At 35.5% G+C, this 24,585-nt stretch overlaps 2 protein-coding genes across 2 annotated transcripts in view; one reads left to right on the top strand and one right to left on the bottom strand.

The window, feature by feature from the left end:
- The window catches only part of ASB3 (ankyrin repeat and SOCS box containing 3), a 119,049-nt gene extending 118,737 nt beyond the window's left edge, over positions 1 to 312 (bottom strand). The window contains exon 1 of the mRNA XM_043918018.1: positions 181 to 312. The gene's annotated coding sequence lies outside the window, so the exon portion shown is untranslated. The remainder of the gene's footprint in view (positions 1 to 180) is intronic.
- On the top strand, positions 306 to 24,261 carry ERLEC1 (endoplasmic reticulum lectin 1). The gene is made up of 14 exons (XM_043918019.1): positions 306 to 734; positions 6,690 to 6,794; positions 8,219 to 8,299; positions 8,799 to 8,876; positions 9,010 to 9,073; positions 9,871 to 9,902; positions 11,936 to 12,159; positions 12,252 to 12,381; positions 17,057 to 17,218; positions 17,862 to 17,921; positions 20,441 to 20,565; positions 21,992 to 22,069; positions 22,341 to 22,416; positions 23,359 to 24,261. The coding sequence occupies exons 1-14, from the start codon at positions 573 to 575 to the stop codon at positions 23,428 to 23,430; spliced, it is 1,449 nt and encodes a 482-aa protein (XP_043773954.1). The 5' UTR covers positions 306 to 572; the 3' UTR covers positions 23,431 to 24,261.
- Positions 24,262 to 24,585: the final 324 nt, after the last annotated feature.

Here is a 24,585-nt window from a genome sequence, read left to right as displayed (position 1 = left end):
GTAAAGAGTAGTCAGAAATACCGCCACTTCTCACTTCTCGTCGCTACCTCGAATTTTCTCATCGCTACCTCGAATTTTCTCATCTAAACACCTGCGCCAGCCCCGCTCTCCGGTAGCGGCTCCATGAGGCCCCGGCCGCCGCCCACCCTGTGGTGAGAGCCGCCCGCCTCCCGAACTCACCAGCTCTCCGTGCTGCTACTTCGGCGCCGCGGAAACGGCTGGTCCAAGGCCCAGTCTTTGGGCGTCCACTCCTGGCAGGCCACTGCGTTCGCTCCCCGACGCCAGACTGCGGTTGCGGTCAACAAGAGAAGCGCTACCGCCGTCCCGGCTTCCGTAGGCAGACGGTTCGGCGGCCCCGGATGTTGATACACCACCTGCCCCGGAAACGGTGGCGGGAAGCCCAAGGGGGCGGGGGCGGTGTTGCCGGGCTCTCCGGAAGGAGACGTGGCGGCGGTTGGGCCCCGGGCTGCCTGGACGCTTGGTAGTCCCGCCGCCGCCTCCTCCTCCTCCCCCTTCTCTCTTCTGTGGGCCGAGGAGGTTGTGGCGGCGGCTGGAGAACTCGGCGACGGAGGATGGAGGAAGGAGGCGGCGGCGCGCGGAGTCTGGTCCCAGGCGGGCCGGTGTTATTGGTCCTCTGCGGTCTTCTGGAGGCGTCAGGAGGCGGCCGAGCGCTACCCCAGCTCAGCGATGACATACCTTTCCGAGTCAACTGGCCCGGCACCGAGTTCTCTCTGGTCAGTGCCCTTGCGAACCCGGTAGCCATCTCTCTTCTTCCTGGCACTTAAGGGTTCGGCCCCTTCTCTCGGTATTCTACGCTTTTTTCCCCTAGAACCTCCTCTGCAGGCGCATGCCTCATTCCTAGTCCAAAGCTTCATTAACCCCGCGTTCGTTCATTCATACAGCAAGTGCGTATCAAACACGTTCTGTGGATGTGCCTGCATGCCTACACATTTAGGATCCAGCGGTCGCCTGTTCCCCCTTTTAAAGAAATGTCTCTCCAGAGTTTACCAACACTCCCACCCTGTGGAAGCAGCTTTTCTAGAACCACGTCTGGCGCATCTGTTTTCTCCCTGGCAAGTCAGTCACCTGCTGCGCTTCCTCCACTAGCAACCTTCTCTCCTTCAAGGAGTATTACACACACCCTTCCTACACAATCAGTTGCACTGCGGATATGAGTTCCCTCTCTCATACTCGTTTTCCCTCTGGTATATGCACAGTATACGTACACCACACAGCTCTTTTACCTTCAAAGTTGTCTCTGAGAGGGCTGTTTGGCCAGTGAGATGCTAACGACACTATGCAGAATGTCCTTTACAGTTTTGATGTATTATAACTGTTACTTAAGACTCCAGAACGTGAAATTTTATGGTCGGTTTTCCTACATTGAAAAACGTATTTATAACCTCGAAGTGATGAATATTTGCAGTCCTTGCTTTGGGAAGTGGACTTCCGAGAAGTCTTCCTATCCATTGTCGGCCAATAAAAAATAGGCTCTTGTGACACTTACCGTATGGCAATTAATTCATTTATTTAAAATGGAAGTCAGGGAAAATGTAACAGCCCGCCTGCCCCTGAAAAGTTGTTTTTTTTTTTTTAATTCTTATTCCAATTATCTGCAGTCGTTCTGCTTGGAAGACTATTTAAGTATATTGTTCTGTTACCATATCTCTAAAACATGAATATGTGATACTATCATGTCAGCACAGAGTGTCCCAGGAAAAGGGATGTCGTCATTTCCACAACCCAGATTTCTATTTGCTGGTGTTAGTTTTAGCTAATATTTCACACCTAGTTTTATTTCTCCTTTCTGTTTTCAGTTCTTCCATTCTGATACTTCAGTGATTCTTAAATTTAAGTAGATATTTCTCTGGGAAGCCAATTTGTCTTTGCATTAATGCCAGGAGATATTTTTAATTAATTTTTATTGAAGTATAGTTGATTTAAATGTTGTGTTTCTGCTGTACAACAAACTGAATCAGTTACACATATATGCTATACACATATACATATATCCACTCTTTTTTAGATTCTGTTCCACTATAGGTCATTACAGAGCATTAAGGAGAGTTCCTAGTTCTATACAGTAGGTTTCTTATTCAGAAAATACTAATATATTAAAATATTTATGTAAAAGATTGTTATAAGTCAGATACAACTTTGAGATGAGAATATTTTAGGCCAACCTTTATGATTATTTCTGAAGAGCACATTAGGCATGAACTTGGCAAATGTTTAAAGAATGTGGTCATTAAAATTTTTTACTCTACATCAGTGTGATTTTTCTTTAAAATTAAAAAGGGCATGCTAATATGTGGCTGTAAAAATTTACTGACCTATATGCACATGAGTGAAACTAGCCCTTTTAGAAGTTACTACCAAACCGTTCAGTTTTTTTTCTGGCACTGTTATTTGCTGGCTGCAAAAGGTTATGGAAAAAGATCTCAATATATGGTGGACCAACTTTTCCTATATCTTAACAATTTTATTTTGAAATTTTGTTTTTAATTATTTTTCTTTGACAATAAAGCATAATCTAAGATGGGCTTGTTTGAAAACTTGGGAAGAATTTTTTTCCTTTTTTTTAAGTTTGAGTTATTTTGGGCAAAACCTAGAGACATTTTCCTACGCCTTAGCAAAAGGCCTATGGCCCTCCCGCAAAAATAAGCCTCAAGAAACATTATCATTGATCTTCTAATTTTTTTTAATATTTTCTTAATCTCAAGGCTTCACTTCCCTACTTTGTGTAATTGAAACTTCAGGCCTACACACCTGGCACTGTCATTTTGTTTTATAGGCCAGTTGGATGGACATTTGTGTGTAACTCAGCAGCTGCATGAGCTAGGATAAAGATCCTTTATCTCTCTACCACCTGAAATTGAGAGGGACTGGATTAGAAGATCTCAGGTTTTTTTAATCTTTAAAATTCTTCTGTGCTTTTTATTCTCTTGCCATTCAGATATATCAAAATGATAAGATCATCTTTCAAATTTACTTAGAAAAATTATCAAATGCCAAAAATATATACATGTTTTAATGTTTCCAGTAATTAATGATTATGATATTCTTTACTGGTTTTTAGCAGTCAGTTTTGTTTTTGTGTGTATTTTCCTTCTGAAACATCATCTCTGTGTCTTTAAAATGTTCAATTATTCATTACGTCACACAGAATTCATGAACATCTCCAAAGGAAAACCGCAAAATAAGTCTAATTTTCTTTCAACTTCTTTTGCTAATATAGAAATGTATTCCCATTTGAAAACAAATGCTACATTTGGGGAAAATGGTGACCATCTCCATGGTTTGAATCATGTCCTATATGTTAACAAGTTGTGCCATTGAGTTTATTTTACAGACTCTCCAGGATAGCTTGCTTTCTCATCCTCTGCCTTAATTCCTCCAGACTTGTGTCAGGCATTAGAAATTTCACCCTTGCCAAGATACTTTTCAAGTTCCTTAATCTTGAAGACTATACCCCTCTTTTATTAGTCTCATTATATTAAAATCTGATTTTTATCATATCACTAATATTGCCTCTTACACTGGAAATACTTTGAGGTGTCAAGTTATATAAAACAAGTTTTTTTAAACACTATCTGTGATTATGTGCATTTGGAATTCATTTTTTTAAGTAAAAACCTATTTTACAAAATCAAAAGGAAGCATTTTAGTTGATCAAAAAATTTTTTAAGTTAAAAAATCACAAAAAGTTAACTTTTCTCCTACAATTTCCAATATTAAAAAGTTGGGTAAAATTTGTTAAAAATGTTTACTTTGTGATCCCAATAAGTGATACACTATTTCAGCAAAGAGTTTTCAGATAGAAGAAATGTTATTTAGTCTGTTCTATTGAAGAGGAAAGTAGCCTTTCCTATGGAGAAGGCAATGGCAATGCACTCCGGTATTCTTGCCTGGAGAACCCCAGGGACAGAGGAGCCTGGTGGGCTGCCGTCTGTGGAGTCGCACAGAGTCAGACACAACTGATGCAACTTAGCAGCAGTAGCAGCACCCTTTCCTAAACTAATGAAAAACAAATCTTGGCAGAAACAAACAATTCTTCAAATAAGAATAGTGATGGTTTCTATTTCTGTTACCTTTTACCTAAACCTTAAAAACAAGGAATGAATTTCATCATATAGACATAAAATGCAAGATTATAGTTTTAATTACAAAGAAAGAATTGTCTTTCTTTGCTGTGGTTCCAAACAAGCAGTTTCTTTTTCCATTGTTAGCACTGTTCTGAATGTTTTAGTAAATGAGTCAGTACTGCTATTTAATCCAGTTCTGAACATTAGGTTGCAGTTACTTCACAAGGAGAGAGGAATGCATTGAAGTCACATACTACTGTCCACCTTCACTGCAGTCAGGGATGATTTGACAGAACTTCAAGCCATCTATTACTAGCTAAATGAATGTGAGTCATTCTTTGCACAACTCACCATCCTCTATTCTGACTATATCTGAAAAATACCAAAAGATACAAATGTTATGTCTTAACAGCAGTTTGTTGGCTAAACTGAATGTATGTTTCTAAGGATCCCTTTATCATAAATTTGGCTGTGCAACTCTTACTTTCAAATCTCTTTGATTCCTGTCTTCACTTATGTTCTTTTAAATGAGGATCCTTGGTTATAGTCCAGGACGCGACTGAAGCGACTTAACATGCAAGCACACACTGTATGGTAATCTAAGAAAATGGTAACCAAGGCTGATTCAGATACGTTAAAACAGTTAGGAGCACACAGAATGTGGGGCCAGTCAGCTAGGTGTCTTCTCTGGGCTGTGCTGTTTACCAGCTGTGTTACCTTGGACAAATTATTTAAGCCCTGGGCTTCAGTTTCCTTTTCAGTGAAATGGGTACAATGCTTGTTTCGAGCATTGATGAGATAATAATGTAAAGAGCTCAAGTGGTAGTGTCATATAGCTAATACAGTCAGTATTTACTGCTCTTTGGGGATTTGCTTTATTATCTTGGGAAAACATGGCCCTGATTTCTATTTGTGTTTAAGATTTCAAGTACTTGAAGTTTCAAGTACTCAGTTTCAAGTACTACTGGTTTTATTATAGTTAAGAGTTGTTTTGTTAAATTGAGGAAAGAGTAGAGGTCTGTAATAAGGGTGGTTCTTTCATTACTAGGGATAGCCAGATAGTTTCGTGGTTTTACCTACTGTCAGAAGAGAAAAGAGAACTGAATTGCCACAGAATACTGCTCATAGACTTTGAAGACTGCCTTAGTGGTGGTGGTGGTGGTGGTTTAGTCGCTCAGTCGTGTCCGACTCTGGCGACCCCATGGACTGTAGCCCACCAGGCTCCTCCGTCCATGGAATTCTCCAGGCACGAATGCTGGAGTGGGTTGCCATTTCCTTCTCCCTCTGCCTTAGTAGTTAGTGACATATTTTCTGTCACAAAGCAGAGATTTCTTTTTTGTAAAATAATACCAGTTATAGTAATTGAAATGTTCATTTGAATTGTGTTGGTTCTTTTTGATTTGTGAATTTGTTTGGTTTTATACTGTAGCACACTTTAAGGATAGTCTTGTTGATATATACCATGAGTCAGCAAACTACACCTTCAGGCTGGCCCACTCCAAACTTGATTTCTGTAAGGTTTTTTGGTTTGTTTTTTTCTCAGAATACATCCATGCCTATTCATTTACATAATGCCTGTGTACTTACTTCCTACAATGGCATAGCTGAATAGTTGCAATAGAGACCATATGACCCACAAAGCCTAAAATATTTATTATCTGGCCCTTTACAGGAAAAATTTGCTGACCCTTATACATACTAAAAAAGTTAAATTAGCACAGAGGATTCATAGTAATTTTTCTAAGTAATTTATCCATGTTACCCAAATATGAAAATCACTGCACTATCTTAGGTTCAGATGTCCCATCCAAAAGAATTGAGAGTATGTTATAAGGTGCTGTAGACTCTCATGTATAGGTGGTAATAAGTATTCAGTGATGGTGTATCCATTGAACATTCACTGCCTCTAAATGCTTTTTAATCCATATTATAACTTCAGTCTGTTGCATTACCAATTTTTTTTCCTTTTTTCCTTTATACTCCAAACTATATTTTTGTTCCTTTTTTTTCTGTTACATTGTAACACCAGGAAAAAGTCTGTTGTCTTCATTTTCAGTTCAGTTCTTTCACTCATTCATGTCCAACTCTTTGCAACCCCATGAATCGCAGCACGCCAGGCCTCCCTGTCTGTCACCAACTCCTGGAGTTTACCCAAACTCATGGCCATCAAGTCAGCGATGCCATCCAACCATCTCATCCTCTGTCGTCCCCTTCTCTTCCTGCGCCCAATCCCTCCAGCATCAGGGTCTTTTCCAGTGAGTCAACTCTTCGCATGAGGTGGCCAAAGTATTGAGTTTCAGCTTTAGCATCAGTCCTTCCAATGAACGCCCAGGACTGATCTCCTTTAGGATGGACTGGTTGGTTCTCCTTGCAGTCCAAGGGACTCTAAGGAGTCTTCTCCAACACCACAGTTCAAAAGCATCAGTTCTTCAGCACTCAGCTTTCTTCACAGTTCAACTCTCACATCCATATTTTGTCATTAAAAAATATGTAGACTTTTTTTCCTGTCTTTGGAAGTAAATATGTTTGAGAATCCTCTGTTGAAGTGATAAATTATAGTTAAGTTTAATCAGATAAAATAATGTACATTTTTTTTATTTCTAGCCTACAACTGGAGTTTTGTATAAAGAAGATAATTATGTCATCATGACAACTACACATAAAGAAAAATATAAATGCATTCTTCCCCTTGTGGCAAGTGGGGATGAGGTAAGTTTTTGTAAATACATTGATAATTCCTGTTACCAAACATTTATTTAAAACATTGCAACTGCATACTTTAAAATAAAATTGAGTGACAGGTTTCTCAGTAATGCTGTCTTACCATAAAAATAGTAATCACATCATTCCTGACTTCTTAGATCATGTGTATGTGACATTTTTTATAAAGAACTGCTAGTAAGTAAATCTGTAGGTTCCTTGTACTTTTTCATTACCTTAGTTCATGCCCATTTCTTCCTCCTAAAATGCGCTAACTGCCTCTTATCCATCCTTTAAGGCAATGACTTCTTTCAAGATGAAACAGAGGCAGCATGGTAAAATGGAAAGGACACCAGCCTAGGAGCCAGGAGGCTGAGGTATAGGCTATAGTTAGCTGTGGAACCTTGAACAAATTTGAAACTCAATTCCTCCACTCAATAAATTTTTTGAGCTAATTACAGAATATTTTCACAATCTCTAAAATGGAAGTATTAAACTCAGTGAGTGCTTTTTGTTAAGTTTTGTTCAGATTTAAGATCTGTGAAAGACAGCTGTCTATTTCATTTTGTTTTAAACCTTAAGACACAAATATACACTACACAATTATACACATATTTATGGCATTCAGGTCTGAAATGTAAAATTAGGAAACTGAGAAGTATCTTAAAACTTTCCAGTGTATTATGTAAGATTCAACTATTCAGAGGCTTTTATAGCTAGAAATTCTCAAGTAGGTGTATAAGAATTGTTCAGAAAACTGATACTCAGAAACCTTTTTCTAAGAGAAGGAAGAACTGAAGATTTTTCTATGGCTCTGTATTTTATACTTCAGTTCTTTTTTTTTAATTGGAGTATAGTTGGTTTACAGTGTTGTGTTAGTTTCAGGTATGTAGCAAAGTGAATCAGTTATACATTACATACATACATTCTTTTTTAGATTCTTTTCCCATGTAGTCCATCACAGAGTATTGAGTAGAGTTGCCTGTGCTATACAGTAGGTCCTGACTATTAACAGTTATCTATTTTGTATATAATAGTTTGTATATGTCAATTTTGATCCCCCAGTCTATCTCCCTCCCCCCACCTTTCCCCCGGTAGCCATAAGTTTGTTTTCTACATCTGTGACTCTCTTTTTGGTAAATAAGTTCCTTTGTACCATTTTTTTTAGATTCCACATATAAGCAATACCACATGATAGTTATCTTTCTCTGTGTGACTTCACTCAATATAGAAATCTCTAGGTCCATCCATGTTGCTGCATATATTTCAATTCTTTGGAAAGAAATGGCATACCATAGGATCTTATTAAATCTTTTGACTTTTTTCCCCTTTTATTTCCAAGCATTTGTGATTTGACCAATGGGTTAATAGTTAAACAGCGGAGTTGAAGAAAGCTCCTGAATAATGATATTAAACTCTTCATTCTTTCATAGGAAGAAGAAAAGGATTATAAAGGCCCAAATCCAAGAGAGCTGTTGGAGCCCCTATTTAAACAAAGCAGTTGCTCCTATAGAGTATGTATTTTATGTTCACTTGATAATTAGAAAATAAATCTCCAGCAGCCAATAAACTCTTGAAAATTTAAATTCCTGTATAGTTTTGTATATGTGGCAAACACCCAGTAATATCACTTATCAAATGTATCACTTACCAAACTGCTTTGAATGTTTTTCAGATCAAAAGAAAGTTTCCTTATATACAATTTTAATAAAAAGTGCTCATTGTTATCTTTTAGGTTGTGTAGAAAATGGTCCCTTGGCCGAGTGTTTATTATAGATCCCAGGATGTATAGACCTATTTGCGTCACAGAATTTTTACGTTTATCTAATTAGTGAAAGCAATGAATAGGCTTCAGAAATTTCATATTTTCTGAGGCATAGTAATAACTTTCATTTAATGAAAGTTTATTCTAAATCTTGGAAGAAATCTGCTCAGTTGCTTAAAATATCAAAAAGTAATTCAGTTGAGTTTTGTGGCTTTTTTTGTGTGTTTAAATACATCCATCTCTCTTAGATTGAGTCTTATTGGACTTATGAAGTATGTCATGGAAAACACATTCGGCAGTACCATGAAGAGAAAGAAAGTGGTCAGGTATTTTTTTTCTTCAAACTATGAAATATGGAACATTATAAAATGAAAAGTGTAGTAATGAGATTTTTTTTTAAGTTGTATTCTTTAAAAATATATTTGCAAAATACTTACTACATTTTTTTTTTTAATATAGAAAGTAAATATTCACGAGTACTACCTTGGAAATATGTTGGCTAAGAACCTTCTATCTGAAAAAGGTTTGTTTCTACAGTGATTTAGTAATAATGTTAGTATTTGGTTTAAAGTATATATTCAAAGTGGAATTTAAAAGATCTTGTGAGAAGGACTTCTCTGATGGTCCAATGGTTATTATATTCCAGTGCAGGGGGCACAGGTTCAATCCCTGGTCAGGAAACTTGAGATCCCACATGCCACATGATGCAGCCAATCGATTTAAAAAAAAAAAAAATCTTGTTGGAGACTTTATGAATTGTAAAACACTTTAAATAAATTTCTAAATAATGCCTTAGAAAACTTTTCAAAGAGATCTTTTCATTATTTTTTGCTTTAACAAACATTGTTACTTTCTTTCTACCTATTAAATTTTTAAATCTAGTAAGATATACATGTCAGTATTATATTTATATAGTGTTAGTTTTTGCTTGGTTTAAGCAAAGCCTTTATATATGGAAATAGACATGTAGATACATCCCTCAGATTATGAAATGTTTTAATCTTTATTATTGAAATTGGCCAACTCGTTTAAGACTAAACCTTTCACCGAGATAAAAACATTTTAGAAGAAAACTTGTGAGCAGTTTTTATGCCTCAAATAGAGTATTTCCTAGATAAAGATAAAATGATTAAATGACTGTTCTTTCAAAAGAAACCATTTCAAGAAAATTAGCTTAAAGTAGTAAGATAAAAATTATGTGTATGCTTTGAGTCTTCTTTAAAAAGAAGTTTAAGGTTACAAATTGAAAACTTAGTCTTTTTATGTCTTGTACATAAATCACCACTCATTATTTACACTTACTTTTGTATTAATCCACAGAACAAGAAAAAGAAGAGGAAAAATCGAAAGAGGCAAGTGATAATTGGTGATTTTTTTACTCTGAACATCTATTGTTAAACACAAATTTATGTAACTTAATTGACAGAATATAGCCAGGTGTTCTTTAACTGTCTATCAAATACCTCAAAGGATTTGGTCAAAGAAAATTTGCAATCTGTTAGGTTTTTCTGAAAAAGTTATCCTATATTGCTTTTATTTACTTTTAAGATCATACAAAAATAAATGAATTTATCAAAGATGTGTCTGGGAAAGTTTCTGTAATAGCATTATATGCCTTCTGTGTTTAGCGGTGGTTCTTCCCCTCTATTTAACATTGCAAACAATTATGATAGGAGCTTTTACATTTTTTTTCTGTTGTTTGAACCCTGTCTCTTGTGGGTAAAACAGATAAACTGTATGTGTAAATAACAAGCTACCAGACTGCAAGCTTCTTAAAAGCAGGGCTTGTCTTTTATCTTTTTACTCCACAGTGCAAAGTGTGCCAGATATCATATAGGCCTTTCATGAATGCTTATTGAATCTGAATGCATAATTGATGACTGAAAAGTAGGATTGTTTAAAAAAGAACAATTCCTTAGGGTGACTAATTACAATTGTAAGTGCCCCTGTGGTTTAAGGAATGATTTCTGAATCCTTAAAATTTCCATAAAGTTAAATAACTTACTGTTGGAGAATATTTCTACAAGTGGTTTCATATTATAAGGATACTTTTATTAGAAGTAAAGTAAAATGGCAGAAAGCCTTACAAATTACTTAAAAGGGGTGCCTGTAACTTAAAAAGGTGGGTTTGGGGGAATTGATTAGGTATGCATAGCCACACATAGCATTGCTATCTTAAAAGGTTTTAATTTTACAGACTACCTTTGAGATAAAATATTTATCTCAAAATATTTTTGGCTCTGGAGGATAGCAAGATGGAATTCAAAGTGAAATGATAAAGGAAGAGGAAGAAAAGGGTAAGGGAAGAAAACTCACATTTTTGAGCCCCAGTTTATAAGCTAGATGCTGTGCAAGACATATAACGAAGAGTAATGCTCAATTCTCCCTATAGCCTTTGAGTATGTATTATTATTCTGGTTTTACAAATGACAAGAACTGAAATTGGGTCAAAGTCATAAGGCTGGTGAATTCAGAGCTGGGATTTGAACCCAGGATTTTCTAATTCCAGACATTAGCATGAAAATAGCATACCAACCTCAAAATATTTTTCTCTAGAAATCTTTTGTTTATTGCCTGTTTTGGATATAGCACTGACAGGGTACCAAAGTGATAGAGGATAAGCGTGCCTCCAAAGAGCTTGCTTGGAGATTCTATTAACAACATCCTTTTAAAGCCCATCCATGTAATTTTTCTGGTGTTTGTTGATAAAAGTGTGGGAGCTAACTCCTTAATAATCCATGTCTTCTGAGATCATCTCCTTTATTCCCCCATTCTGTAAAAATGTTTTCATTTGTCTTTTGTTGGCCTTGAATAGATTTACTTAAGAGTTTATATGCTGAGAAGTGTCTGTTAATAATAGGAAATAAGAGTAACCAGATTGATCAATCAGTATATTTACATTTCTGTTTTAGAAGATAGTATTACTTATGTAGCCCCACATTTTCACAAATCAAACTTCAGACTTCTAAAATGTAAATTTTAACTCAGGCATCCACTGAGGGTTTAGTGAAGAAAGCTTTGACCAGCCCAGTATAGGAAGTTTCTGTATTTTATCCTGGTCTCTTTCTTTGTAACAATTGAAGATAATTCGTATTAATTATATCTTTGTAATCCTTTATATAAATGTACATCTTAATTTTAGCACCAAGCAAAAATTTCCTTTTATGCTGTATTAAATTAGCTCTGAAAATACGTATATGTTCAAGTAAGAATACGAACCAAAAGAATATTAGGAGAGCTTATAGAAAATACGGAAGTGTTACCATTTTATTAAATAAATGTTAGTTTATAAATGTAGTTTTCTTCCTTTCAGAATGAGTGCTTCTCCCATCCTCACCCCACCTCTATTTCTAATGAAAAGTCTGTCTTATACTCTTTTTTTAAGATTCCCACTAAAAATATCGAAGGTCAGATGACACCCTACTATCCAGTGGGAATGGGAAATGGTACACCTTGTAGTTTGAAACAGAACCGGCCCAGATCAAGTACTGTGATGTACATTTGTCATCCTGAATCTAAGCATGAAATTCTTTCAGTAGCTGAAGTTACAACTTGTGAATATGAAGTTGTCATTTTGACACCACTCTTGTGCAATCATCCTAAATATAGGTAGGATGTGGATTTAATATTTTAAACATGAAATGCACACATGATTTAAAATGTTGTATGCTTAGCTTTAACACTTTGTTCTCACTGAACAGATTCAGAGCATCTCCTGTGAATGACATATTTTGCCAGTCACTACCAGGATCGCCATTTAAACCCCTCACCCTGAGACAGTTGGAACAACAGGAAGAAATACTAAGGGTGCCTTTTAGGAGAAACAAAGAGGTATGAGAATTATCTAACAGTATTTTCTCAGTGCTTCCTTTTCCAAAAATCATAGCATATGTCAGTATTTTAATCATTTCTGTAGTATGGTAATAGTAATTTATTTTCCTGACTCAAAATTGTCAATTTGAATTCTTTTGATTTTAATTCTTTTCCTTATTCTAGTCCTTCCCAGAAACTATTTTAGCATTTTCTTACACTCATGATTCCATAATACTTTAAAGTTTGCCATCCTGTTCATTTCAGTTAAATTTTTCATCTAGTTAACTGAACTTCCCAGCTAAGCCTCTTGAAAATATAGACTACAACCCATCTCCTAATACTTTATTTATTCTTCAACTCATTGCTATTTCTTATCAAACCATCATTCTATCATTCTCCTTAAATGGTTCTTACTAAGATCAACAGCTGTCTTTGGTTCTAAATTTGCTGGACCTGTGCATAACTTGATCTTAGCTGAACATTTGAAGCTTGAACTTTTTCTCCTTTCTTTGCTTCAGTTCATTATCTCACTGGTTCTCTTCTCCTGTGTACTAGCTCTTTCTCTAATTCCTGCTTCTTAAAATGTTACAGTTCCCTTGGTTCGGTTCACAGGTCCTTTCTCTCCTTATTGTACATTGTCTCCTTAAGTAAGCTCATTCACGACCATTCTTTCAACTTCCATTTCCATGCCTGTCTATTATAAATATACATCTACAATCCTGACCTTTCTCCTGAAACCACAATCACAATTATTAACATGTATTGAATCTTTACTGAAGAAGGGAGTGGCTACCCACTCCAGTATTCTTGCCTGGGAAATCACATGAAAAGACAAGCCTGGCGGGCTACAGTACATGGGGCTGCAAAAGAGTCAGACTGGACTTACTGACTAAACAACAGTTGAGTCCTTAAAGCTATTATCTAATCCTTACAACAGCATATAAAATATATTGTTACCCACCTTAACAGGTTAGGGAACTGAGGTTCAGAGAGGGGGAGGGACAAGTGATGGGTTAGAGATTACAATCAAAGTAGTCTGAGTCTAGAATCTGTCCCTCTTAACCACTTGTCTCTATTGCTTCTCCCTTTTGATATGCCATCTTCCCTTTTCATCTGCTTATTGGACATATATACATTTTCAATTATCTCAGACTTATCTTTTTTATCCTCTTTCACACTGACACTTTTGTCTTCCCCATTTCTTTTAAAGCAATGTGCTCTACCCAGTTGTCCAAGTCAAAAACCCGAGTCATTCTGCTTATCTTTTAATGCTATCAGTGTTATCCTCTGACTGCTTTTCAAACCTGTCTTTAGTTCAGAACCTCATCATTTCTTAAGACCTAAAACTAATCTCCTCACATATCTTCCTTCTAATCCTTCCCACACAGCTGATAAAATGTTCTGTCTGAAATGAACATTTGATAATTTATTTAACTGTTTGGTATTTAACATGATCTATCAGTTCAGTTTAGTTCAGTCGCTCAGTCGTGTCCGACTCTTTGCAACCCCATGAATCGCAGCACGCCAGGCCTCCCTGTCCGTCACCAACTCCCGAAGTTTACTCAAACCCATGTCCATCAAGTCGGTGATGCCATCCAGCCATCTCATCCTCTGTCGCCCCCTTCTCCTCCTGCCCCCAGTCCCTCTATAAGTCCATCCTAAAGGAGATCAGTCCTGGGTGTTCATTGGAAGGACTGATGTTGAAGCTGAAACTCCAGTACTTTGGCCACCTGATGCAAAGAGCTGACTCATTTGAGAAGACCCTGATGCTGGGAAAGATTGAGGGCAGGAGGTGAAGGGGATGACAGAGGATGAGATGGTTGGATGGCATCACTGACTCGATGGACATGGGTTTGGGTAGACTCTGGCAGTTGGTGATGGACAGGGAAGCCTGGCGTGCTGCGGTTCATGGGGTCACAAAGAGTCGGACACGACTGAGCGACTGAACTGATAGCTCAAGATGAAATTGTTGTTCATACAATCATTTTATCAAAGAAGAACTGAAGATCATTCATGATCTGGCTTCAGCCTCATCTCTCGTTTCCATTCCTTTGATGCCAGCTATTTTAAGCAACTTAAGCATTTCCTAAAAGTACTACATTCTTTCTAGCCTCCTTGCCTATGGATATAGCACTTAAATGGCTAAAAATGTTTTTCCTATGGTTCTTCATTAAAAGGGAGGGAGGATTTTTAAAATTTTCATTACTTGGAGTTTCCAGCTTCTTGTATGATACCTGGTATGCTGTCGGTGTTTACAAGTGGGTTAATTAACATTTAACTACAAGGCCTTTTTCTCCCCTTCCTCTTGAATACTTACTGTGAAAATACTGCCAGACTCTTTGTGGTTGTTGTGAACCCTGCCATTATGGTAAGGAGGAAACATTATCTTAACTGTAATCTGCATTTGAAGTGCTGTATTGAAAGATTGGAAATGGAATTATTTTCTCATCTTCTTCTTGATAATGATTTCAGTACTGACAAGTACTTAAAAGTCAGCCCCATCAAAATTCTTCACAAACCCAACTTTAATTATTCTTCAAGGAAGAAGTGCCAGTTTATTTTTCTTTTATGTGTTAAATCCGCAGATTGAGAAAAAAATTTTTAAAGCTATAGATGATAGCTATAATGCTTTCAAAATACCTAGCATCTTGATAGTACATGTTGTATATGAAATCTTAGGTAATACTGTGAGTAATTACTTAGAACTGGTCATCTTTATTTCAGAATAATATTTTTTAGAAATTCAATTTATTACACATAACTTTTTTTTTAATTGATATTTGGTATATGGTTTGCCTTTCAAGTATGAACTAAGCTTTACCATAAAGAATTTTTTTTAAACAAAATATATATTTGGCTCTCCAATTGTTGTGTCCAATTCTTTGTGACCCCTTGGACTATAGCCTGCCCCGCTCCTCTGTCCATTGGATTTCGCAGGCAAGAATACTGGAATGGGTTGCCATTTCCTTCTCTGGGGGATCTTCCCAATCCAGGGATCAAACCCACCTCTTCTGCATTGGCAAGCAGATTCGTTACCACTGAGCCACAGGGGAAGCCCTATGTTATTATACCACATTAATTTGGAAATTACTGGATTTATTAAGAACCTATTTTCTGAACTTCCAAACCCTGATTCAAAAACTACTATCTTCTTGCTTTTATTGGGGTAATTTTCCTTAAAGTAGATGTTCTGTCCAAAAGAAACAATAAATGGTCATGTTTCTTTTACCTCTTCCCCTTTTCTCAGCTACAGGTTTCACTGTGCAGTATTCTTTTCTTCACTAACCTTACTATAGGTCTCATGTATTCTGAGTAATTGCTTTACACTATTAGACCTTAGCTTCTTATGAGTAGTAACTATGTCTCCTTCATTTTTAATACTCAGTATTTAAGATAGTGCCAGGAGCATAGTATAGGCTCTGAATGTAGAAAGAGCCTACATTCTATAAATGTAGAAAGAGCCATGTAAAATTCAAGGTTTTTTAAAAAAAAACAAGAAGGCATCTTGGCAGTCTTTGTTCTTAACATTGAAGGAGAGAGAGGATGAGCTCATTGGTTTCCAACATAACCATCTAGTGACTCCTGTCACACAAGTTGAAAACAAGAGAAGAACCACAATTGGTCAGTGGCAACTACAGTGACTGCATACATTTTACTGTTTAATTTTTTTATTGTTATTTTATTCAGTTCATTGGTACATTCATTCCTTCAGTTGTGGTCTAGATTCATTTCCTCTCTGCTCACTGTCAGTACCCAGATAACATCCAGATTCTAAATCATTGACTTCTTTCATAACTATCTTCTTCTCTCCAACCCCACTTGTCACTCCCTTACGTTCGAGCCTCTTCATCTCTGGCCTGGGTTACTGAGCCCCTAACTTGACTCTCTACCTTCAGATTTGTTACTATCCCTTCTTCCCTGTGACTGCTAGGGTAATTACTTAAAAATCTGATCATACCATATCTTTGCCTAAATGTTCAGACTTAGCATTACATAGCTTTCCGCCGTATAGTGCCTGCTTCTGTCTTTGGTTTTAACTATCATACCATACCACACATCGTTGCTCTTACCTCTTTCTCAGGTTCATGTGCACATACCCACAACACATAACAGACCTTCACATCAGTCACAGATTATTAATGTTGCATGAATTAAGCAAGGGTTTTCTCTTTGTGAAGTCTTTATGTTTCAGTTCTTCATCAGAGTCTATTTGAATCACCCGTACCTCTGTGGATCTGCTCTTCCCTCTACCCTTCCTTTATTACACAGCAGTTTGCTCCAGGGCAGCAACCAGATCCTGCTACATTTGAATAATTACAACTAACATTCATATTCGTTCCCACTTAGCCCTTTATTAGCCTGCCTCTTATCCTTTCTTTATAGATAGTAACCACATTTTTTTAAACTAAATAGAAAATCTAACAGATAGTGAAGTACTTAATAAGAATAATGAGACAAAACATATGAAGTAGAAATTATCCCTGTGTTGTTAAGAGTGGTCACCATATCCCTAAGTGGTAGATGGAACTAACTCTTGAATAGAGCTTTCTCTATGCTATTAAGTGTCGCAAAATTCATTTTCTTAAAGCACATTAAAAATGAGCAGACAACTTTTATTTTCCAAATTTTCTAAACTTAAAAAATAATAATTTAAATCATACTGAAGCCTATAAATATGTTTGTTTAATTTTAGGAAGATTTGCAATCAACTAAGGAAGAGAGATTTCCAGCAATCCACAAACCCATTGCTGTTGGTTCTCAGCCAATGCTCACTGTTGGAACAACCCACATATCCAAATTGACAGATGACCAACTCATAAAAGAGTTCCTTAGTGGTTCCTACTGCTTTCACGGGGTGAGAAATAAACCTTCAGTTTAAGTATTTATCTTACAGCTTTCACTTTGTATGTTATTTATCAAGAGACTTTAGCAGCACTGAAAAAGACTTTTTGTCTTTAGAGAAATGGCAGGATTCTGGAAGCTTTCCAACAGACATTTCTCTACATCTCACTATAAGGCATTATAATTTCTCTTTACTCACAGGCTAAAACTTGACCTTTACTTGATAAAATATATATATATATATATATACACACACACACATATTCAAATCAGTAATTCATTTGTGATTCTGGCTAATTGCTAGAATGAGCACCAGTGATTGTATAGCCTGTATTTTGGTTATGAGCCTACATTAGCTCATTTAAAACTTGAGCTAACATCTGTAAAGGTGGAATTTTGCCTCTGACTCAGAGCTTCAGTGGAAAATATGCTTATAAGTAGAATTTTCATTTTACTTTATTTTGCCAAGAAAGTTATTCTCTGTATGTCCATCTTTTAAGTTTATTAGTAATTTTTAATTGTGATTTTAAACCATATTATTGCTGGTACAATTTTTTTAATTACATATATGTCCATTATTCTCATGTGGCAATATTGAGACTGACCCCAGTACCCCTTTCTCTGTACTGAAACTTGGTCTGTTTCCTTTCCTGTAGGGTGTTGGTTGGTGGAAATATGAATTCTGCTATGGCAAACACGTACATCAATACCATGAGGTAGAGCATTTATATCATTCTATCACTAAATGGTTTAAAGTTTCAAAAATCTTTTGTGGAAAAATAGAGGAGTGGGATTGGGGTTACTTTTAAGTATGAGATGCTTTTAATATGGAAATACTCAACAAAACATCTCTAAATTCTGGGAAATGGAAAACTTGTTGTTAAGACTATATCAGTCATCTTAAAGTAACTTTCTTTATTAACTACTCAGATTCTTGCATTACTGTCAGTCTGGAACAATAATACAGTATTGTGACTAACCTCTTCAGCTTTGGCTCAGCAATTAGTCATTTTATAACTCATATTTAAGAAAGTGAATGGTAAGATAGAATGTTGTCACTAGTATCAGTAAAATAGGATAAATACAGCAAGTTTCTCAGCTAAAAGAAGGTACCATATGATCCAAGTTTAAGTTTTAAGATTAAATGCTCTTTATTCTTTTATTTATAGTGTCATAAATCAGCATTCTCTCACACTTGAATCATAGCAGCTTAAATTCTGAAGTTCAAGCCCAAATAGTTTTATTTGTACTTCGTTTAGTAAGGTAAACTACTAGACCCTGAAGACAAACATTAATATTAATAAATATTGATTTGGTTGTTTTAAAAGTCTCTTTATTCCCTAAAATAAATAACTGGTAATTAGAAAATACCATATTTGCCCTTCTGAGATGTTTTGAGCTGATCTTAAATTCCATGATGGATCATATCAGGAAAGATCAACTCACTTTCCACATTTAAATCACTCTAAAAAATGTATGTGGCATCTGTAAACTAGGGCTTTTTTTTTCTTCCATTAAACCTGAGATGTCCCATTTCATTATGCTTTCCTCTTATTCTTACTGCTTTGTAGATGTTTTACTTATTTTTTAATAAGTAATATTTTTAATTTATTAATATAAAAAAGATAAACTACCATCTAAGTACAGTCCAGATAATACCCAGTTTTTTTTTTAATTAAAGGAATATATGCCAGAAATATAGAATAGAATGAAAAGTAAAATTCTCCTCCACTATTGTCCCATTTTTCAAAAGTAACAGCTGTTAACATTTTCTTAGTTAACAACCAAAAGTGGGGAAAAATGCATATCATAAATGTTGATACAACCTTTTTATTTATACAGACGGGATATACTGAATGCACTTGTTCTTTTCACCTAGTATCTTGGAGATCTTTCCATGTCAGCAACAACTGATTTCATTTTTTTCAGCAGGTACAGAGAATTATGCCCATACACACAGTGTATTAATTAGATCTCTATTGACGATCTTTGAGTTGTTTCCAGTTTCTACTGTGATAGCATCTTAGTGAACATTTTTAAATAGTTGCACTTGTAAACTTTTGCAAGTACGTTCATAGTACACACATCTAGAAATGTACTTGGTGTGTCAAAATATATACATACTGAACAGTTGCCTCCAAAGGTTGGATCATTTACATTTCCGTTAATAATGACTGTTTTCCTATACACTTGCCAACACTAGGTTTTATCAAACTTACTTTAGCTAAGGTGGTATAACCTAGAACTTTTCAAGGAACTCTGGTAGGAACTTTGAGGTATAGAAAAATAATGGTAGCTAACAAACATAGTACTCACTGTATACCAGGCACTATTCTAAGTACTTTACAGATATTAACTCATGTAATGCTCATAAAAGATAAGTATTGTTATTCTAAGATAAGGAAACTGAAGCAAAGATTTAGTAACTTGCCTAAAATCACATAGGTAGTAAATGGTGAAACCAGAATTCAAACCCAGACAATCTCTATATCCAACCTCTTATTAAACAGTTTACTATGCCAGTCTAATACCTGTCTATCTAGGACTTTATGGTATGGTTGCTAAAAGAACGTTTAATGGCTCTCTCTTCCACTGCTATACAGTGGCTATGCCTTTTTGCCTCTGTAAGGGTTTTTAATTCTACTCATCAGATGTATATTAGTACCCAACATGGTCCCTGGCATAAAATATAAAGAAAAAAAGGAAGACAGGAAGGAAAGAAAAATGAGAGAGAAGGAAGAAGTCCACGTAAAGGGCAGTATAGGGTGCATCATGTCAAATGGATAATATGGAAAATAGTATAATGAGTAAGAGATAGAGGCCAGAGATTTAAGAAGGAATCACAGTAGTATGTAGTTCTAGTATCTAGATACGAGAGATTAAACTCTTAGTTGAGGGGTGAGATGCTGGCATTAGACCAATAGAAGAGTGAAACCAAGAACATCTCTGGGAAAGTGACAAGACTGATAAATGTAGAGTGAAAGGCAATAGAGTCAAAGATAACTACATCTGGACCTAACCTGACTAGGAAGTGCCAGTTTCATAATTCAGAGAAACAAGAAATAAACAATAATGAGCTCAAATTTCTTCTCATCAAGTTTGACTAACATTATTACATCTAAACATAGATATCCAGTGTGCAGTTGACGATAAGTTCTGTAGCTTAGAGGCCATCAGCATAAATGTCACCTTGATGTCAAACATTCATTGTCACAAACATTTTTTCATATATTAGGACAAGGATAGTGGGAAAACCTCTGTGGTTGTGGGGACATGGAACCAAGAAGAACATATTGAATGGGCTAAGAAGAACACCGCCAGAGCCTATCACCTTCAAGACGATGGTACCCAGACAGTTAGGTAAATACTAACTTTATTTGTCTCTGGATCTTAGAATATTTAAAACTCAGAATATTGGAAAACATTAATTTAAAATAAAATCTTTCTGTTTTTTTTTTCTGGGACATTTTTTAGGTTAGTTTTTATTGAGAGGAAACAACACAGTGTAATAGTTCAGAGGCATTTCTGAAGTCAGATACCCTGGATTCAAACACTGGCAGTTCACCTACTGCCCTGGGCAGATTACATAGTCTTTGCAAGCCTCACTTTTCACATCTAGTAGTATTTGCTTCAGAGAATTGTTATGACATTTAAATGAGGTAATTGGTGTAAAGTGTAGTGCCTGGCAATTGCATGCAATAAACTTTGACTACTTCCTTTGACAGTGTTGGTGTTAGTAACACTGCTGCAATTCCAGGTATTAGGTCTAACCCTGTTATAAAGCATTTTACCCCTTCATTTTACCCCTAACCTCTTTAAGTTACTTAATTCTCTTTAAATATACTCCAGCATTCTCCTTTGTTATTTAACTGTTGTGCAGTAACGGTTGAAAATAGTTAAACAATGTTTTTTTGAAAAACTACTTCCAACATTTCTTTGGGCTATTAGGTATATCTTATTATAGCAGAAGAAAATTAGTCTCTTCTTACCCAAGAAGAACTAAGCTTTAGCTTTTCTTATAGTCCATTACCCAGTGAATTTTAAATCATTCATTCTTTTTCCTTCTCAGATGTTAACTTTGTCCTTCCTAGCACAGATGGTATTGAGAGACTTTGTTTTCAGAATGTACTGACTTCTTGGACTGACTAAAATTAGCAAAGTTAAGAGATAGCCATTTAAGTATTAATATACTAAATAGATCAATTTTTTAAATGTTTATATTTTTCAAGTGAAAGTAGCTCATGGTATCATGTGCAACAAGTATTGAAGCACAGAAGTATGAGGCTAACAAAATTAAAGCTTTTGTTTAGTTCCTGCTCTTTGGAATTTATAGCTTAGCATAGACTTTACCTTCATACTCCTGCATTACAGTATTTTAAGGAGTGCAGCTGACTGGAGGGTAGGAAGAAGGGAAAACTGACAAAGCAAACGATATTCAGAGCAGGGGAAAAGAAGAGCTGGGGAAGTGGTTAACTTTAAAAGAGAACTTTTTACAAAGCAGTTTAACCTTAACTATTTGTATACAAGTAAATAATATGCAAGTTATTAATAAGATCGTTCTTATTAATTAAACCACTAAGAAGTATCTCAATTTTATATTCTATAGAACCTGAAAGACTTTCTCTGTGACATAACCTTAAAATATGTATTTTTAAGGAATATAGTTGGATTTTTTTAATTTAATGCAAAATTGAGTCCTCTAACCATCTTCTCACCCTACCCATTAAAGTTACTCTGAATGAGTGAAGTTCTAGTTTAATAAAACTTGTTTGTTTTTCTCACTCAGGATGGTATCACATTTTTATGGAAATGGAGATATTTGTGATATTACTGACAAACCAAGACAGGTGACTGTAAAACTAAAGTAAGTTAGACCATCAAATCATGCTTTATGCCTTTCTCTTTAATTTGCTTCCTATGGGCAAAAGTTTGTGTAAGATATAATTATGGATAATTATATTTATTAATAATATGAATTTTTCACAAAAGTTTTATTATAAGATAGTAAAATCATCATTGTAATTGTTATTATTTTAATAGTTACAGAACCACTTATAAGATATTTTTATCCTTGAAAAGAAAAAAAAATAATTTTGTGTCGTTTGGGCAATACCTTAAAGTACTCTCTGTTTTAGGTGTAAAGAGTCAGATTCTCCTCATGCTGTCACTGTATATATGCTAGAGCCTCACTCTTGTCAGTATATCCTTGGGGTAAGTGGAAAACTAATACTCAGGAATTCAGTTTGGGGCCACATTTTAATGTTGACCATTAAGTCTAGAAAGGAGGTTCAGTAGTCTCCAGAATTTAATAAAGCCCTCATACCACCTCTGTAAAAATTGGCATCTTTTTTGTTGAGATATAATTTATAAAATTTTTTAAAATGCAAAGTTCTTAAGTGTTGAGTCTGAGTTTTGGAAAAATTTGGCCCATCATCTATTTCTGGGACTCTGATTAAAACATGCTAATTTCAATTGTCCCCAAATCTTCTTTTATCTTATTGTTACCTTTTTCTTATGTCAATTTGGGTCACATCATTTCTGTTGAATTATCTTCAAGTTCATTGATTCTTTCCTCTGCTGTGTCCTGTCCACCTCTGAATGAATTTATCTCTGCTATATTTTTCATTTCTAACATTCCTCTTCTGTTTTTTTTTTTTTTGTGGTTTTATTTTCTCTGTTAAAATCCCCTCTCTATTCACACATGTTGTCTGTGTTTTCCACTATTTCCTCTAATTTCCTCTGTTATATTTATTATCATTATCTTAAATCTGATAATTTTAACACCTGGCCCATCTTTGGCCATTTTTCTTTACCCTTTTCTTGAATGGTGCAACTGATTATTTTGCCATATTCTTCTACATTTTGTTATGTAAGACCTAGCTATGTATTTCTCTCTTATGCTTACCCTTTACTCCTTTTCTTTCTTATATCTTTTACTTAAAGATAAAAATAACTACTTACCTATCTAGCATTTTATATGGATGACTAAAAATTGTTTTCTAAAAAATCCACTTTGTAGAAATAACATTGGATGACTTATCCAAAAGAAGGACTCGTATACATTTATCAAATTTATGTATTCATTCAGCAGACTACTGAATAAAGTATTCAGCTTAGCAACTTTAAAATGGTTTTATTATTGTTGTTCTTTAGGTTGAATCTCCAGTGATCTGTAAAATCTTAGATACAGCAGATGAAAATGGACTTCTTTCTCTCCCCAACTAAAGGATAACAAAGTTCAGGAAGTCACGATGATTGTCTGACCATTGTCCTGTTACAGAGCTCTCAGTCACTGGACCTCATATAAAGGATTGTATAAAAGGACTCTCAACCACTTTGTGAATATATATGTGTATATAAGAGGTTATTGATAAACTTCTAAGGCAGACATTTGTCTCACCTTTTTCACTTTTGTTGTGTCTTAGGAGCTGATTGTGTGTCTTTCTTTGCTTGGATAATGTGATTCCAAAATAAATCTTGTCCAAGCAATTTAGAGTTCATCCTAATGAAATGTCATGTAATTGTTGTACCTATTGAAAGTGTTTAAATAATAGATTTATTATGTAAATTATATATAGCTAGCGGATAATGAAGAAAGAAATTGATAGGAGGTTGTTTAAATGAGAGACTGTTAAATATGTATGATTCTAGTGCCTGAAATCCTTTCAGCAAATTTTTATTTAGCAACTGCTCTCTACCAGGTATTAAACTAGAAGCTGGGCACACAGTGAAGCCTCATGTGTACATTTTCTTTTACTTCATTAACTTCAAGAGACTCTTATTGCAATAGGTTGCTTCTCTTTCAGAACTTTTATCTCTTTCTATCTATGTCATATCTCCTTGACATGAGTGTGTTTTCCCCCCAAGTATGTACCTGGTATAGACAGTAAATAATTTTTACCTTTTGACTTAGAATGATTTATCTTAACAAAGCAGACTATGCCGGCTGTCCTTTGTTCTTGCCTCCTGTATACTACAGATTTTAGTTCTGGACAGCTTTACGGCACAGTATCTATTTTAAACTGAATAAACTGTCCACAGCAGTGTTGTCATGTAGTCAATGGCAGGTTATTCATTTTCTTTATTTTCTCCATTACTCCTCTTTCACACATCATCCTGTTATATTTTGGGCATACATGTCTAAATAAGGACAGAAAAGCAGCTGTAAAATTTTTTACTTTTCTTCCTTTTCAGCAGTCTGGTCAAAGATATTTTAGTTTGAGAAAAGGTGAATACAGTTGACTATTGGAAGGCTTTCTGTACATTTTAGTAGTAGGAAGCAGCACACACAGTAATAGCATGTACTTTGAATCCACACTTAGGTCCAGATACTACGTGGTCCTGGACAGAGCAGTTAACCATTTCCAGCCTCGATTCCTC

The sequence above is a fragment of the Cervus elaphus genome, chromosome 11, assembly GCF_910594005.1.
Source record: "Cervus elaphus chromosome 11, mCerEla1.1, whole genome shotgun sequence".
In the NCBI taxonomy this organism is placed as follows: domain Eukaryota; kingdom Metazoa; phylum Chordata; class Mammalia; order Artiodactyla; family Cervidae; genus Cervus; species Cervus elaphus.
This window is presented reverse-complemented; position numbering and strand designations above follow the sequence as displayed.

What these genes read in the sequence shown, in the direction of transcription:
- ERLEC1 (XM_043918019.1), top strand. Translation starts at nt 573, where the DNA reads ATGGAGGAAGGAGGCGGCGGCGCGCGGAGTCTGGTCCCAGGCGGGCCG. An exon ending in AAGAGGAAAAATCGAAAGAG is followed by an intron (nt 9,903 to 11,935) that starts GCAAGTGATAAT and finishes TCTTTTTTTAAG; the next exon opens with ATTCCCACTAAAAATATCGA. An exon ending in GATGGTACCCAGACAGTTAG is followed by an intron (nt 20,566 to 21,991) that starts GTAAATACTAAC and finishes TTTCTCACTCAG; the next exon opens with GATGGTATCACATTTTTATG.